The sequence below is a fragment of the Mus pahari genome, chromosome 2 (assembly GCF_900095145.1).
Source record: "Mus pahari chromosome 2, PAHARI_EIJ_v1.1, whole genome shotgun sequence".
In the NCBI taxonomy this organism is placed as follows: domain Eukaryota; kingdom Metazoa; phylum Chordata; class Mammalia; order Rodentia; family Muridae; genus Mus; species Mus pahari.
The window spans coordinates 157,633,416-157,649,704 of record NC_034591.1 but is presented as its reverse complement, the minus strand read 5'-3'; the positions used below and the strand labels follow the sequence as shown (position 1 = coordinate 157,649,704).

Sequence of the window (16,289 nt, the reverse complement as noted above, 5' to 3'; positions counted from 1 at the left end):
GACGCATACGCACACACCATGTGAATGAGTTCTGACCAGGTTTAATGTATGGACGCATAGGTACACACCATGTGAATGAGTTCTGATCAGGTTTAGTGTATGGATGCATAGGCACACTATGTGAATGAGTTCTGACCAGGTTTAATGTATGGACGCATAGGCACACCGTGTGAACTTTAACTTCATACTTCCCGAGGCTGCAGGGCTGCTCCTCTGTGCTGGTGAGTGCAAACTGATCTGCCTCACAAGTGTGCTTCAGCTGTGTTTGTATTCCTGCTCTAAGCAGCCAGCCAGTGGTCTTGCTGCTTTTTTATGTGCCTGCTTTTAGCAATAGCTCTTTCCTTTTATTTGTTTCATTTAATCTGCTGTAGCCTAAAAAATGCAATAATGACAAATTCTTAAAATGACAAGCATTTTAGTATGTGTAACTAACTACCTTACACCCGTGTGAGCATCCCCTGTGGAGACGCCTTGGGATGCAGTACCTAGGCCACAGCACTTGCCATCCTCGGAGAGCTCTCCTGGCCTGTTTCCAAGCTCTCCTTATGGTGAAAGTAGCTGGGGCTGTTGGTGAGTGACTTCTGGTTAAGAGAGTTACATTCATCTCACAACCAGGCAGGTCAGCTAGCAGTCACTCCTTCCTGCATCCATTTGTCCACTGCAAATGGCCAGTGTTAGGGCAACTATAGATATTCCCCCTCCTCCTGGTGTTTCCGGTGAGTTCCTGTCTTATGTTTTCTTTTGGGTTCTTCATGTCATTCCATGACAGAAGGGAGCCACAGCGTGGAAGAACCTGAGGGTCACGCTGCATCCCTCACTCTGACCATGCACATCTTTCTTCTGCTTCATACACAGATGTGCTGCTTTTTGCCTCTCACCACAAAGACATTGGCTCACACTTCACCTAGATGTTTACCTTTCTCGTTCTTACCCCGCCACACTGCCAGTCCTTTCACTCTGTGACCTGTACTCCATTTCTCTAGATCTCTTGTTAAATGCTGGCCTCGGGAATATTGACCAATAACCTGTATTGCCTAGATGTGTGAGAGGCAGCTTTGCTGAGAAATGGAAATGGGTTGCTAGGTTGTCCAATTGTATACCTTCCTGGGAAATGGTGTACGTTACTGGGAAATGGGGTTGAGTAGGAATTCGAGAAGAGAAGAGTGTGTTCTAAATATCTCAGCTGGAAACTCTTCAATAGTTCCCTCAGTCAGAACGGATAAGGCAGCTGGATTTTGAATTCCACTGAGCATGTAGGGAAACAAATTTGGATCTGTGAATGTCTGAGAAATTTGAATAAAACTGCAGGTCTAGCATATGTATTTCAGGCCATGCATTTCCTATGCTGGGATCTGCATGAGCAGAGCCTTCTACTGTGCACTTGGCCATCTCTATGCTGTCTCTTGTCTTCACCAGGAGTTCCCCTTCCTCACCTTGACGGCCTTCCCCCCTGGACTTCTTGTGCACGTCGGTGGTGTTGTCAGTGCACGCTCTGTGAAGCTTTTAGATCGGATCCACAACCCTGGTATGTTTTCTAAAAAGTTTTATTTTACTGCCTTTATTTAAGGTGTGATTGTAAAAGTTGATTCATTTTATTAATATTGAAAGCAAATTTAGCTGGAAAAGAGAGATAAAAACATTATAAACTGGGATAAGTTACTCTAAGATATTTTCAGTAATCACAATTAAAGGTAAACTAAAGTATACTTTAGTTATTTTTTAATGTACAACAAATGAACGCATTTTGATTTATTTTGATTGAGCTGTTCTTTTGAGGGGATCATTAATTAATGTTTGAGTTAGCTGTTATGTTTGTTTAGGGAGATGAGGGATTTTACTGTGTGTCCTTCATGGACATTGCATTAGGCCATTAATGTTTTTCGCTTGCTCATATGACCAAAAAAGGGAGAGCCAGCTCGTGTCTTTAAAGCACAGAGTGACATAGAAGGCAGGCAGCTGAGTCCTGGCACTTTCGGGGCTTGGATTACAAATACTTAGATGTGGGGGCTGAAGAATGGTTTAGTGGTTAAGAGCACTGACTGTTCTTCTAGAGGGCCTGGGTTCAGTTCCCAGCACCCACATGGTGGCTCACAACTGTCTGTGTCTCCAGTATCTGACAGAACATACATGCAGGCAAAATACCAGTACATAAAAAAAAAACAAATAAATTTGAAGAAAAATGAAAGAAATTCTTGGGTGAGTTTTTCAGTCTATAGCAAGCATGATCAATAGTGGTAGCTCCCTTTGGAGTCATCTCTCATGATGTTTGCTGAAACACTATGAACCTGAAGTGATATTGACATTTATACTTCTATATATTTTGGAAGACTTTAATTCATCACTTCCAACAGCTTCTTTGTGACATGTAGGAAAGGAAGAAAAGATGGCTCTGGAATATTGTATGGAAAACATTGCCAACAGTGCTTTTAAGTATAACAGAGTCTTACTAGTTTTCACATTTAAATTTAATCAGTGCTCTGTGACTTGATTTTACTTGAGAATCAGAATGGAGTTCTTCTGACTGCAAATGAGACTTGAGAAAGTCCATGCTGGTCATGTTTGTTTAGCTCTACAGTGAGCAAATATATAATTTCAGCTCCAGTATTTTGTTTTGATTTGGTTTATTTTCCCCATTCCTTTATTTTTATGGTTAGTTTAAGATCTCATTTTCCTTATGGTATTTGTACTCTGTAGCACTTACAGCACAGTTTGACTGCTGCCGGGGAGCTCATTAAATTCATGTGGATGCCAAATCTGACTTTGTATAGGAAACTCAGTTAGGAGATGGGTAAGGAGAGACTGATTGGTGAAGCCTGAGGCCCTGTGCTTTCTATGGATGAGGGACTCATGTTCTGAGGGCACCTGCTGATAGGACACTGTACAAAGTAGTTCTAGAAATGTATTTACGGGATGTCCTCTTTCGTTTTGGTACTTCCAAATAGATAAACCTTAGAGCCTGGGCCGATAAACAAACATTAAATGAGCTTTAAATGGGGATAAATAACTAAAAAAATTCTTTATTTTTACAAACTCTTCTCTTTGAGAGTTTCTTCTACTCACCAGTTCATTCCAGCCATACAAGAACCTAAGAGCCCAGAGAGAGGGTGCTTGCAGAGTGAATTTTGTGTGCTGTAACCAGCAGCTCACCAGGTCCCTCCTCCCTTTTGGAAGAGTTGTCTGTCCCCACATAGGAAGCCTCAGTTAAATTACTCTATCATCCCCAGAGCCAGTGTACATTAGTTTATATGTAAATACTTTGAAATGCTGTGGAGTTGCACTTTTAGTTTGCCTTATTTTCAGTCAGATACTTATCAAGTGTATATTCTGTGGCTCTAATATCTTATTTTGATTTAAATAAGTGCTTTCTGGATTCTTTTGTGTATAAATTAGGCTCTAAAATGCCTAACAGCTTCTCCAAGTCCCTAGAGTAATTTTCATGGAAAAGAGATGAATTTGTTGAGCGAAGCTGGATGTCACCCCTAGGAGAGCACCTGGGGAACCTATGAGCCTGAGGAGTCAGCACTGCTACTGTGCTGAGGCAGACTTGAGGGTGGTCCGAATACACGGCTGTGTTTCCTAGCAGCTGTCTTTTGACTAGTGAATATGAAACATTTTAATCTTGTTTTCAGCAGAAAAAGGAGACATTCTTATTTTCAAACCATTGCGACTAGTTCTAACTACTGGTGATGATTTCAGAGTTCTTAGCACTTCTTTCTTTGCTAAATCCCGGGCCAACAGAAGCATGAACAGGGAGAGACGGGAGTGGGTTCGAGCATACAATGACCACATAGCCAGAGGCGTTAATGCGAGTTACTGTAGCTGCTCCTGCTGCCTTCCGTCTCTATTCCTTATTAACCCTGCTGTCCCTGTCTTCCAGTTCCTGTCAAGTGCTGGTGTCAATTGTGTTCTTGGCTGTAGTTTTCTTTTGTTTGTTTGTTTGATTCCTACTATTCTGCACCTAAAACTGATCAACTCATTTGCTGTTTTGAACTCAGCCTTTGTCGGAATTATGGGTAACACAAGATCTTACAAACTGCTAGACTGGAATAGTTTCAATTCAGGTATTTTAATGGTCATTCAGTATTACATATGCTGACAGAAATTATGGCAGCTCAGTGAGGTTTTAGAGACATTCTAGTTAACTAGATCATTCTGTGATAGTTATGTCACAGCTTGTAATTTGCATGGAAATGCATGAGCTAAATGAATCAAAACCATACCATAAATTATGAATGACTTTGCTTATGTGACTAACTTTCAGAATATAATTAAATTCTATTTATGCATTTGGCCAGTGTTTTCATATATGGTAAGTGATACAGGCATTAGCTTTATCATTAAGCTGCATTTGTTAAATACATTAAACAACCAGCCTGATAAACCTTAAAGCACGCTTAAACTGCTTGGTCAGACTTATTTACTGTCTTATAAATGACCAGGAAATGGGACTCTTAGCATTCTCATATATAATGCTAGAAATGTTCCAAAATTTCATAGCAGGACAGTTTTTTCAGGGCCATTAACTATATCTATAAGCTTTCCTCTTTCCACATGAGATTTCCAGTTTTTCTTTATAAGTAATTTTAATATAGTTTGTATCCATTAACAAGAAACAAAACAAAACTTTACAGCTGATGATGTTTTAGTAATGCCAATTAGCTTCTTTTGAAAAGCATATTTTTACTAATATACTTATCTAAAATTATTTTTGGAATTAAAACTTCTGTTTTAATTAAACACTAAAGTGGATATTTAAAGGATTTTTTTTTTAGTCCTTTGTCTCAGTGTATCTTACAGCAAAACAAAAGCACCAAAGGGTTCAGCATTTTAGGTAATGCTTATAGTATTTGTAAGCATCGGTCAGAGTTCTGAGCTCTGGTGTCCCTTGACTAACTCTGAAGCGAGTCATGTTCCTGATCTGGCTTTGTCAGCATGTACAAATGTAGAGTGATTTCAATTCCCGACTCTTTAAGGGAATTACCTTTGTATTCAAGACAGGGTTTTACCCATTGTGCTGACATTTGTTAAAATGAAAATGATTGTGTTCTAGTTCCTGCTTTTTTGTGTGTGTGTGAGAAAATGAAACATAACCCATTAGATTTGTTTTATAAAGTAAGACTATATTCCATTACGTGGTTAGCTTGATAAAATTAGAAATAGATTGTGCATAAAAATGATTGGTCACTAACAACTTAAGGAAGTAAAATCTTGTAGATCAGTCACTTGTAGAGTGTGGTAGTTGGCCAGATGACAGAAATGTTTTATAAAAGGAAAGTGCAGAAGTTAAATTTCCAGATACAAGAGCACTGTCCCAGGCAAGCAGGGCAGCAGTTGGCTAGGATAGACATGGTTGAGGAAGCAGTATATCTTGCCATCACTGAAAGTAATGTCAGGTGGGAAGTGTGCAAAGGAGAAGTGGGTAGGGAGTGATGTGCAGGAGGATGAGGGAGGAGGAGTGAGAATCTGATGGCAGACTGGCTGTGTAAGCAGTGAACCAGACACGCTACAGAACAGCCAGAGAATGAGGAGGACACTCAGTTTAATGTGCTCATAGTGCCATCCTGTGACTGAAATAAGGATGCGCTTGATACTAGTTTAGAAAAGACTCGAAAATTCTGAAGAAAATGTGTTATGTTTGGTGAATAAATTCAAATAATTTTTATATATCCTTTGAATTTGGAAGTATCCTGCTATTGCTGTCCCATAATATCAAAATGTCAAGAATTGACCATACTTAGAGCTGGAGAATGACTCAGTGGTTATGAGCACTGACTGCTCTTCCACAGGCCCCACGCTCAATTCCCAGCACCCACATGGCAGCTCATAGCTGTCTCTAACTCCAACTCCAGGGGATCTGGTGCTGCCTTCTGACCTTCACAGGTACTGCATGCAGTGGTAGCCAGAAATACAGGCAAAATCACCTAAACACAAAAGTTAAAAGAAAAGAACCTAGGCAAACAAAGATTTGACCCTTATTAGTAAGAAAAATAATCATTAATGTTATGTTAAACACATACTTCATTTCTTGAGACACTGTGAGTAATATGTGGCCTTAGTCAATTTGATAATAGTTATCCAGAAACACACACACACAAAAGAGAGAGAATTCAGAATGAGAAACACTTGTTAGGTGCTAGACTTCTGTATTTCAGAAATGTTACTGAAGGAAACCACACCACGCCGCGTTTACAGTTTTGGTCAGTGATGAGTCAGGTACAGTGGTTGTTACCCCGTCAGATCCCGCTGCCTTCTGTGTGCCACTGCATGCGAGATGCTCTCACAGCAGTGACACCGGCCAGCGGCTTTCTCCAAACACACGGCTCTGGCATTGAGTGATACGTGAGCGAATTGGAATTATGTTTTGCGCTGTACAGTTGGTGAGGCACTAGAGGACAAAGATGACTAATTGTCCTGTCTTCTTGAAACTTGTTTCTAATCTTTCAGTAAGATACTAACGCTGTATGAATGCATATTCTGTTGTGTCCCAAACCTCTAGCATTTGTGAGTCAGTGTGAGGCAGTGCTTCTCTGTTAGTTGGATAGCTACTTTATAGACACAAAGTGTCCTGTGACTGAGCCCTCCTGCCCATTGCTTTTGTTTGAGCCATCTTGTCCCATGTTAACCACGGTGATAGGACATTTTTATGCACTAGGAAGAAGCGAGTCCGTCCCATGACTCAGAATTGATTGTGATGTTACTTTTTGTTTCCTCATTTTTCTGTCTGAGAACAAAATTTGAGAAAAGCAGGAGGACACTAGCATCTGTAAGGAGCCTGAGGTGTTACTGCTCTTTGTGTGACACCCAGGGCTGTGATGAGATTGGGACAACATGCTGTGGGTCTTCCTGGCAGACACTGCCTCTCTGCAGACCTGGAGATAAGCTAAAGAGGCTTGATCGTATCAGGGTGCCTTCCAGTAGCAGGTCATTTGAGTCTCAGATCTTTGAGGGAGACTCCAATCCTATTGTGTGGGTGAACAAAACAAAACAGTGGTTTCCTTGAGGTGTCAGGAAAACACAACCAAACCACAATCAAAGCCTACGTGACCTGGCTTTGGGACTTACACTTAACCATGGATGATAGACTTGTGTTTGCTGGTGACTGTGGCAGGCCTGTCAGCTAGCTGCCTGTGAACTCTCAGACAAGGGGGGCAGGCGATTTTTGATTTAATGTCGTGTCCACAGTAAGGAAAACCAAATTAATTAGATTGTTGGGTTTTGGTTTTGAGAATTTTTTGAAGTTTTGAGAATATTTTAGATGAATCTTGAATTTTATGGCATATACTTTTTGTTTTTAAATCATAATAAATAGAGGAGTTATAAGGCAACCTTTAGTGGGTTTGAAGTTAGAAAATGCTGGGTTTTGTTAATCACTATTATGCTTTTTAGAAAGCTCATTTTGGGAGCAAAAACTCAGTTAAAACCTTGACAAATAAAATTATTACTTTACAAAATATTTAATTGTAAGAAAATGTGAAGAGCTGGGCAGTGGTCACATGCCTTTAATTCCAGCACCGGGGAGGCAGAGGCAGGCCTGGTCTACAGAGTGAGGTCAAGACAGCCAGGGTTATGTAGAGAGACCCAGTCTAAAATCAAAACCAAGAAAAGAAAATGTGAGCTAGCTGATGTGTCAGGAAATAACATCTGACTTTATTCATTCTCCTTTGTTTGTTTTGTTTTAACAACCTTTAAACACTCTTGACCTGTCAGTGACGGTTTTGGCACACTCATGAGAGTTGAGCGCTGTACTGGCACCAGGAGCACTGTGAAGCCAGGCGGGCATCCTGTTCACACGCGTTTAGTCAGTCACAGAAGGCAGGTTCCCTGGGAGTGTGACTTCTGCCAAGGGTCTCAGCTGTTCTTTCTGAGGAATGCTGTTGCTCAGGTGAGAATTAATGTGGATGTAGACAGCTTTTGATTCTTTTCAGGAAGTGATGAGGCCAGCAGTCCTAGCAGCAGCATGTGTGGCGTCTGGATAAGGAAAGTGGAGTTACAGAGTGGACTATATGTCTGGAAGAATAGCAGCATTCTGTTAGATGCGGACTGGCTCGTAAGCCCGCTACCATCCTGACATCCAGGCTTTGATGGCCTTGCTGCCCCTCCACATCACTTTTAGTCATGAGGACTCTTTCTCAGTCTGCGCTAATCCCTGCTCAGTGGGAGGCTGTGGACTCTGTTGAACCTGAACTCTTCAGTTTCTGTTACTCCAGGGGAGGTCACTCTCCAGAGTTCAGGAATGCAACTTCCTGTGTCCTCAGGAGATGGATTACCATATCCAAAAGCTTTGTGCAGCCCAGCCCAACACCTTTCTCTCCACTTGTCCACTTCTAAGTTAGGTTGAGCTGGATTTGATGGCTCATACTCACAATCATGACTCACCTGAAGCTGAGGCAGGAGGATTGTGAGTTTGGGGTTAGTTTGAGTTGCATGCTGAACCCCATTTGAACAAAAAACAGAATAATTATGTTGGGTAAACAAAATCAGAACTGACTTTGAACATTTTGTGTAGGCAGTATGTCTTAGTTACAAATACGCAATTGCCTCAGATCACCTAAGGGTTGGGTCTAATAAAGGCTTTTTGTGTTGAGCTGATCATGTCTTACTTCCTGAGATATACATTGGCATTTAAAAATCTGTAGTAGTTTCACCCACACTTCTAAAGCAAAAAGATGGCAAGATATCAAGCTGTGACCATGCTCTAAAACAGCAACAATAGAAAAGTGGATTCTCGTGCCAGCCACAGTGGTGACATCGCTAAGCACCAGTGGTATGCTGAATGCAGAGTCCAGTGCATGTTAGATACTAAAAGGAGAAAGAAGTTGGGAAATCTGTAACCTATAAAAAGTTTGACCCATAGGGAAAAAAGCTTTAAAATAGTGTGAAATATAATTTGTATAATAATTAAAATTCAATTTTTTCTAAAATTTTTTAAAATTAGAAATAATTGTATAAATGATCAGAACACAGTATTTAATGTGGAAATCATTTTCTTACCACCTTTGGAGTGCTTGTTAAATGAGCACACATCTCAGCTGTATTTTCCAAAAATGACTAATAGTACCCATGTACTACATGGTAATTCTATACATTTTTCAGCTAACCTCTGTTTTGCTTTTTGTAAATATACGCCAGAACTTTAAATTTATGCTTTGGTACCTTAAATAAAATAAATAGGTTCAGTAATGTGTTTCCTTTTAAAATGTAGTTAGCAATTTTTAAACTTTAAAAGGTTCTATCCTAGGGATTAAATAATGTGATATAGCTTTTTTTTTTTATTAATAATAAGATCATGCTAATCTTAAGTACTCTTTGAGTCTGTGGCCCATTTTTGGCATGTTGTAGTGTAGCTTTGAAAATAAATAGAATCTTTCTTAATACTAAATAAACTGATTAGTCTGAATTTTACTGTAGTTAAATAACTTTCATCCCTTGCTCTTGCTTACAGTCTAGTGGCCATGGTTGCCAGAGTGACTAGTGATGAAGTGCTCCTCCTGTACGCTTGCCTTGCTCTCACCTAGAGTCTAGGGCCATTCCTTTCTGTGACCATTTCAGTGAGCTGCCATAGTTTTCAGTCTGTGCTGTCACCTGATCCGAGCATGCGCCAAAACATCACTGTTCCTAGCTCCTGTCTGCCAAATCTGCTTTGCAAACCTTTTGTTCCTTAGCTTTTGCTTTAGCCAAAACCAAATTTAACATTTCCAGAGTGTGGACACATGCCATCTGCTTCCTTGGTGCCCATGTCATGTAACTAGCTTCTTACACTCGTCAATACCTTGCTAAGTACAATGCTGGCATCTCATGCACTTCTGTGGCTGTGTCCAAATGAAGGCTGCCTGTGAGCTTGCCTGAGGGGTATGAATGCTGCCCCTGTGCTCAGTCAGCTCGCTCTTGCTCTCGCTCTCGCTAAGGTTTAATTAGCCACATATTCTTTCATGGCTTTGGTTTAACTATCTGTTGTTTTATGTTATATCAAGGTAAGTCTGATGTGGAATAACTGTATTCTATGTGGTTACACATACCTTAAGGGAATGACATTTCTCCATTTGAGAATGCTCAGCATTTCTAAATCAATACATTTCAAGCTTAAATTACGTAGCTCCCTCCATTTCTTCATTATTTTTTAAAATGGTGTTGTGGATTGCTGCTGATAAAACCCATTTTTAAAAACAGGGAATCTACCACATGTTACTTGTGGTACAGGTAAGGTGAGTCTACTGTAAGAAAACTTTTAACATGGCATACAATGATTGCCTTAGGAAATAGTTCAAAAAGTAAATAGCAAATTTATTAATGACTTTAAGAAAAGTTAGACTTATTTGATACAGTGTTCTAGTAAAACAGTTTCTGTCTAGACTGAAAGTTATTTGTGATACTTATTTTTGTAGAGCTGTAATTTGATAGACAAGGTTACTACATAAGCAATAGTTTGTTCTCTGCTATAATTTTCTTTTAGGAAAGGATGAATTTACCTGGATGTTTAAACTGGCATATAAGCATGCACATCCAGCCAGGCACGGTGGCTCATACTTGTAATATTAGCATTGGGGAGGCTGAGACAGAAGGATTGCTGCAAGTTCCAGCAGCCTGATCTACATAGTGAACTTGAGGCCAGTTGGGAAAAACCCTATCTCGAACAAAGAAAATAACAAAAAAGGCACATCTGTCTTTTTAGCAGAAGTGACTATGGGCTCTGAAGTATGTCTGTGCTCTTAATTAGGCATTTCAACCAGGAATATACGAACAAGCTTGGGGCGCGCTGTAGGTGCAAATGGTCACTCGCATGCTCATAGTATGGGATGTAGCCTTTTCTGTTCTTTCTTCTTTACCCTGTGCTTTCATCTTTCCTCAGTTTCTATCAGTCTGTGCTGCTTTCTTTTCCTCTGAAGGGAAATGTTTTAGGGTAGCTCTTTCTCCAACCCCAGGCTTACTCAAGAGCTGGCTGGCATTTACCTCCTCCTTTCCCCCTTGTCGTCTCCTCTTTGCTGAGGAGACACCCATCACAGGAGTGTGAGCTCTAATGAGCTTCCTAACCTTTCTTTCCTTTCTCTCTTCACTACTTTACTAGTGAGTATACTTCTACTGCATTTATTTTGAAAAACTATGCTGAGAATCTGATATAACTGCTGGGTAAAAATAGAAAGGGATATTTGCTTGGTTTTCTGTGCTAGTACCTCTTGTGTGGAAAATGTATAGTAAGAGCTTAGCATTGACTCTAGTGGTAAGCATTCAGAGTCCTTCCAAACTCACACTGAGCACAAAAAGAAGCAAGTAACAGACCAGTCTTGCTTCTAACACCTTTGCCCGTGAAGAGTTAGTCTCGCTTGCAGTGGCTGTTCACTCGCTAAGTACAGGTGATTAAGAGGTGTGTGACCACTCCTTCATTCATGCTGCCCCCTTTCAAGGATGCTCAAGTTGCTCATGACCCCCGTACAGGTCTGCAGTCCTGAGCACTGTTATTGCCAAACACTGGGAAGAACCCAGTGCCTCTACGTGTGACCGTGTCACTTAGCTCAGCTTTAGCCCCTAAACAGTCTTTGTTACGGTGAGACAGGAACCCAAGTTTGTTGATGACCAGGCTCTGTTTAAAAACTCATGGGCCAGTTTCCCACATACCCAGGACTTCAGGCATGGGTTACCATGCCCATAAGCCACCCTTTGAAGTTATAGGCCATGTATGGAGGTTATAATTTTGTGTTTGAAATTTGCTCTTCTATATTAACCAAATTATTTGTGTTAACCCTTTAAATATATTTTTTTCTTTTTCTGTCCCTCCCGTTTTTTCCTCTTTTTAGATTGGCTAGTCCTTTTATACCCTGTTACTATGCCCTAGAACTTACATATTTATTAAAGAATGACAACGGTTTTAATATCATTTATAAATATTGATAGATCCTTACCTTGGGAAAAACTCAGAATGTAGTAGATTATAAAGATAGGTGACAGAATACAAAATCAGTATTTAAATTCAATTTATGGATATGTAGTCACTCTTTGAGATGAAATGTAGTATGTCCTCTCTGTTTTGAATCTGAGCAGGGTGTGACGACATCTCACTCTTCAGTAAACTAGCATTTAGAACTAAAGGGAGAAGGGTCAGGTCACAGTCATCCTCAGCCACAGAGACTCGAGGAAATCCTGTCCCCAGATTAGTCAAACAAATAAGCAAGGTAGGAATCTGGGAAGTTGAGGTTTCCATTTTAGGTTATAGCGACTAAAACATAAGCCATTATGCTAAATGTGTGCACTCCCCTTGATGTGGTAGAGCTAGTATAGCAGAGTGGTCTGTCCTAGCATTGCAGTGCCAGTACTCAGCTCTGACTCTTGTATGAAATCAGCACTCTAATAAAGCAGGAAGTATACAGTGTGGGGCGGCACTTCAGCTCCCAGAGTCAGGCTTCCTGCAGACATTTCCTGCTAATGTGTAACATGCTGTCAAGTAGTCAACTGACTTAAACTTTATTTTTCAGATGAACCAGAAACTCGAGATGCATGGTGGGCAGAAATCAGACAAGAGATAAAGTCACATGCTAAAGCCTTAGGCTGCCATGCTGTAGTGGGCTACAGCGAGTCAACTAGCATCTGGTAAATGACAACTTGGATTTCTTGACTTGACACTGTGGTTTGGGTGATTGTGTGAGCTGGGAGAAATGTAATTCAAATCCAAGAAGAGAGGCACAGTGGGAGGCCAAGACAGGGGTTGAGCAAATCAGATCAAGTTCAAGATACCTTCTGCCCACATGAGAGCCTCCGTTTATCTGTTAAAATGATGATTTGTATAAATTGTGTTATGGGCTTTGAGGGGTCATATGAGTGTATAATAATCAGTATGCCCAGTTATTAGTCCTTGGCTTGTAGCACTTCAGTTGTTGAGTCTGGGGACTCATTCCAGTGGGACATTTGGATGGAGTGCTTGGTGTTCTGTAAATGAATTGCAAGCTAGTGTTTGTCCTCAGCCATCCTTAATCCCAACACTTGGGGGGCAGAGCTTTCTCTGAGTTCAGACCAGCCCAGTCAACCTAGTGAATTCCTGGCTAGCCAAGAGCTACGTAGACCCTGTATTTAAAAAAAAAGAAGAAGAAAAAGGAAGGAAAGGAGGGAGGAAGGAAGGAAGAAAGCAGGCAAGCACGCACAGCCACAAAGCCACTATACTTACTACATTTATAAGTCGGGATGGAACTACTTCTTTTGCTAACAAAATATTCCTCCCTAATGGCTAAGTTAGGGAGAGCCTTCTAAAGGGTTCATTCCTTCTCCCTTCCATCTGAACCATCTCTTCTGTATGCCCAGAGCTGTGCTCTTTGCAAAGGTTGACCACTCCCGCCATGGCCCCTTGTCTGCTGTCTTCCTCTTAGCCTCTGGGATAAGACCTTCTTGTTGTTAAGCCCTCTATTGCCACACAGCTTTTGAGTACATTTTAGACTTGTAGATCCATTGAACTCACTTAAAAATTTTGAAACTATGAAATTTTACTTTTAGATTATTTATAACATAATGTTTTCCTACCAACATAGTTTGCTCCTTTATATCAGTTTTGACCCTATTATTTTAGGCAGATATATTTTTTTCTTTTTTCAAATTAAGATATATTTATTTTATTATGTGCATTGGTGATTTGCTTGCTTCTATGACTGTGAGGCTGGATCCCCTGGAGCTGGAGTTATAAACAGTTGTGAGCTGCCATGTGGGAGCTGGGAATTGAACTCAGGTCTTTTGGAAGAGCAGTCAGTGCTCTTAACTACTGAGCCATTTCTCCAGCTCCATATGTTTTTCTTTGGTTTTTGTTATTTTATCTTCCTGGAACCCTATCTCTATTCCGTTCCAGAAAGGTAATAATTGCTGTAATGCAGAGGCCATTAGACCCTGCACTGTCTTACCTCTCCACAGTATACTGCATATGGCCATTAGACCCTGTGCTGTCTTACCTCTCCACAGTATACTGCATGCTACCTGATTCTCTGCTCATTCTGTCAGAGAGAGATCATTAACATATAATAAATATGAGTATCACTGAGCTGTGCTATTTGTTGTTTTTTGCTTTTTTTGTTCAGACCATGTGTTACACATTTGAACCATTCTAGTACCATAGAATAAATAGACTTTTTGTTTTGTTAAGGTTACTTTTTTATAATTTATGAATAGGCATGTTTTAGTTGCATGCATGCACATATAACACATGTGTGCCTGTTGGGTGGCCTGGAACTGGAATTATAGATGATTGTGAGCCACCATGAGGGTCCTGGGAATCAAAGCTGGGTCCTCTGCAAGAGCAAAAAGTGCTCTTAGCTACCGAACCATCTCTCCAGCCCCCATAGTAACCTTTCCCCTTTTGTTAAACACCATCTTACTAACAACTGCTCTAACTTATTCTCTGGTAGGTAGTCCTGCCTTGTGAGTGGGTTTAGTGCCATATGCTTTTATGTCTGAAGACTGATGTTTAAGACATGATTCTTGCCAAGAAATTTATATTGTGTTGGAGGACTGTGACATCTATAGTAAGTTTTATTGTTGAGATATTCTAGGATGCTTCAGGATCCCAGAGGACCAGAAGTCTGAAGTAGGATAGGAATGTTAGTGGAAATGGAGTGCGAGTGAACTGTCATTCAGAAGTGTAGTGATGGACTGACTGATGCTTGAGTTACGCCATGGAGAGTAGACGTGAATGACAGCAGTGCAGAGAAGAGGCATGTGTGGAAGCTGGAGAGCGTGTGTGCGTGTGGAGAGTGCTGGAGGGACAGAGCCTGGAGGATGTAAAGCTGCATCACTGGCCCAAGGCCTCTAAATCCATCGATTTTACTGTAGTCTGGATCCATGTGCCAGAAGCTACTGCTCTCAAAACATGTGCGCTTAAATCTTCACTAATGCTCTCCTGTTCCAGCCTGCCCTTCCTAGCATTCCTGACAGTTTTGAAGCACACACTGCACTGACCTCTGCTTGGTCCTCAGGCGCCCACAGCCCATCTGCCTTGAACCTGACTCCCTGTGCTCAGATGTCACAGGGCTGATCTTGTCTTGCTCTCTGGCTTCTGTCCACTTACTCCTTTGTTCTCCCCTCTCTCTCCTCCTCTGCACTTGTCTTGGTTGCTATGGGTGAGGCTCAGCAGCTGCATCAATTGCCCAATTATTGTTGCTTTCAAGACAGGCAATTTGACATGAACAATTTAAAGGAATTCCTTTTAAAACAAGATTCACACACACACACATGCGAGTGATACATTTTAAGTTCTGTTTAGTATATTTTGGGCACTATTTTAGATATGTTTGTAATTCTAATGCAGATTATGCTATAGCACTATAGATTACTTACATAGTTGTCCTTTTAGAATAATTTTAATAAAGCTTTATAGATATTTAGAGTAATAGTTTGGCAGTTTGTTACTAGATTTATAGTTTGAACTCTTTAACATTTCTGGAAGCTCTTACTGTTAGTTTATCTCTTTGAAGTCCTAATTTACAGCATCTCTTGCCTCCTCATTTGATGCTCACATAGCTTGTGTTTCCTGCCTAGATGTAGGGGGTAGTGTTTGCATACTAACGAACATGTAGGATAGTCTGACTTGGACTCAGTTTTTCTGAAGGTTTATTGTTGGGAATGCTAACCTGTTTGTTTTGTTGTTGTTATTTTGTTTTTCTAGTGAAGAAGTCTGTATTTTATCAGCGTCTGGCACGGCAGCTGTGCTGAACCCTCGGTTTCTGCAGGAAGGCACTGTGGAGGGCTGTTTGGAACAAAGGTTGTCATGGCTTGCTTTTCTAAACTGAGGAGGGAGAAACTGGCTTTCTAAAATCTCAGGGTCAGGTAGTTTTCTGTATGATTGGTGAGTGGGCTACTGTCTCGGCAGTACCAGGTACATGCCTGCTTCCTGTTAGCTGGCCTTTACTGACTGCTTTGTGGGATTCTGTCCTACAGCATCAAGTCCTATGCATGACTAAAAGCAGGAGAATTTCAGGTATACCTTTCCCTTTTATAAATGTCATAAATTGTCATAAAATGGACTTAATTTTTTTTTACCTCTCAGATTATAACCTCACGTCTTTAACCAATACAGTTTGCTCCTTTAGATCAGCTTTGACCCTTTATCTTAGGCACACATATTTTTCTTTTCTTTTTTAAAACTATGATTTGTTTTTATTTAATATACATTGGTGGGGTATTTTTTGTTGTTGTTAATTTATCTTTTTCTTTCTCTCTCTCTCTCTCTCTCTCTCTCTCTCTCTCTCTCTCTCTCTCTCTCTCTCTCTCTCTCACACCTCTACAACCCTCCAATTTGTGACCTTGATTTAGTTTCCCCAGTGCTA

General features: G+C 40.6%; 1 protein-coding gene across 14 annotated transcripts in view; it reads left to right on the top strand.

Annotated features, from left to right (window-relative positions):
- C2cd5 (C2 calcium dependent domain containing 5) overlaps positions 1-16,289 on the top strand; it is an 83,971-nt gene that overhangs the window by 36,207 nt on the left and 31,475 nt on the right. For 8 of the 14 annotated variants that reach the window (XM_021191810.1, XM_021191808.1, XM_021191811.1 and 5 more), the window contains 3 exons: positions 1,417-1,525; positions 12,465-12,579; positions 15,629-15,724. In XM_021191810.1, the coding sequence (XP_021047469.1) occupies positions 1,417-1,525; positions 12,465-12,579; positions 15,629-15,724 (320 nt within the window). Of the gene's footprint in view, positions 1-1,416; positions 1,526-3,995; positions 4,062-12,464; positions 12,580-15,628; positions 15,725-16,289 lie in introns of all 14 variants that reach the window. The other 6 variants (XM_029534156.1, XM_029534149.1, XM_029534118.1 and 3 more) reach the window with 1 other exon arrangement.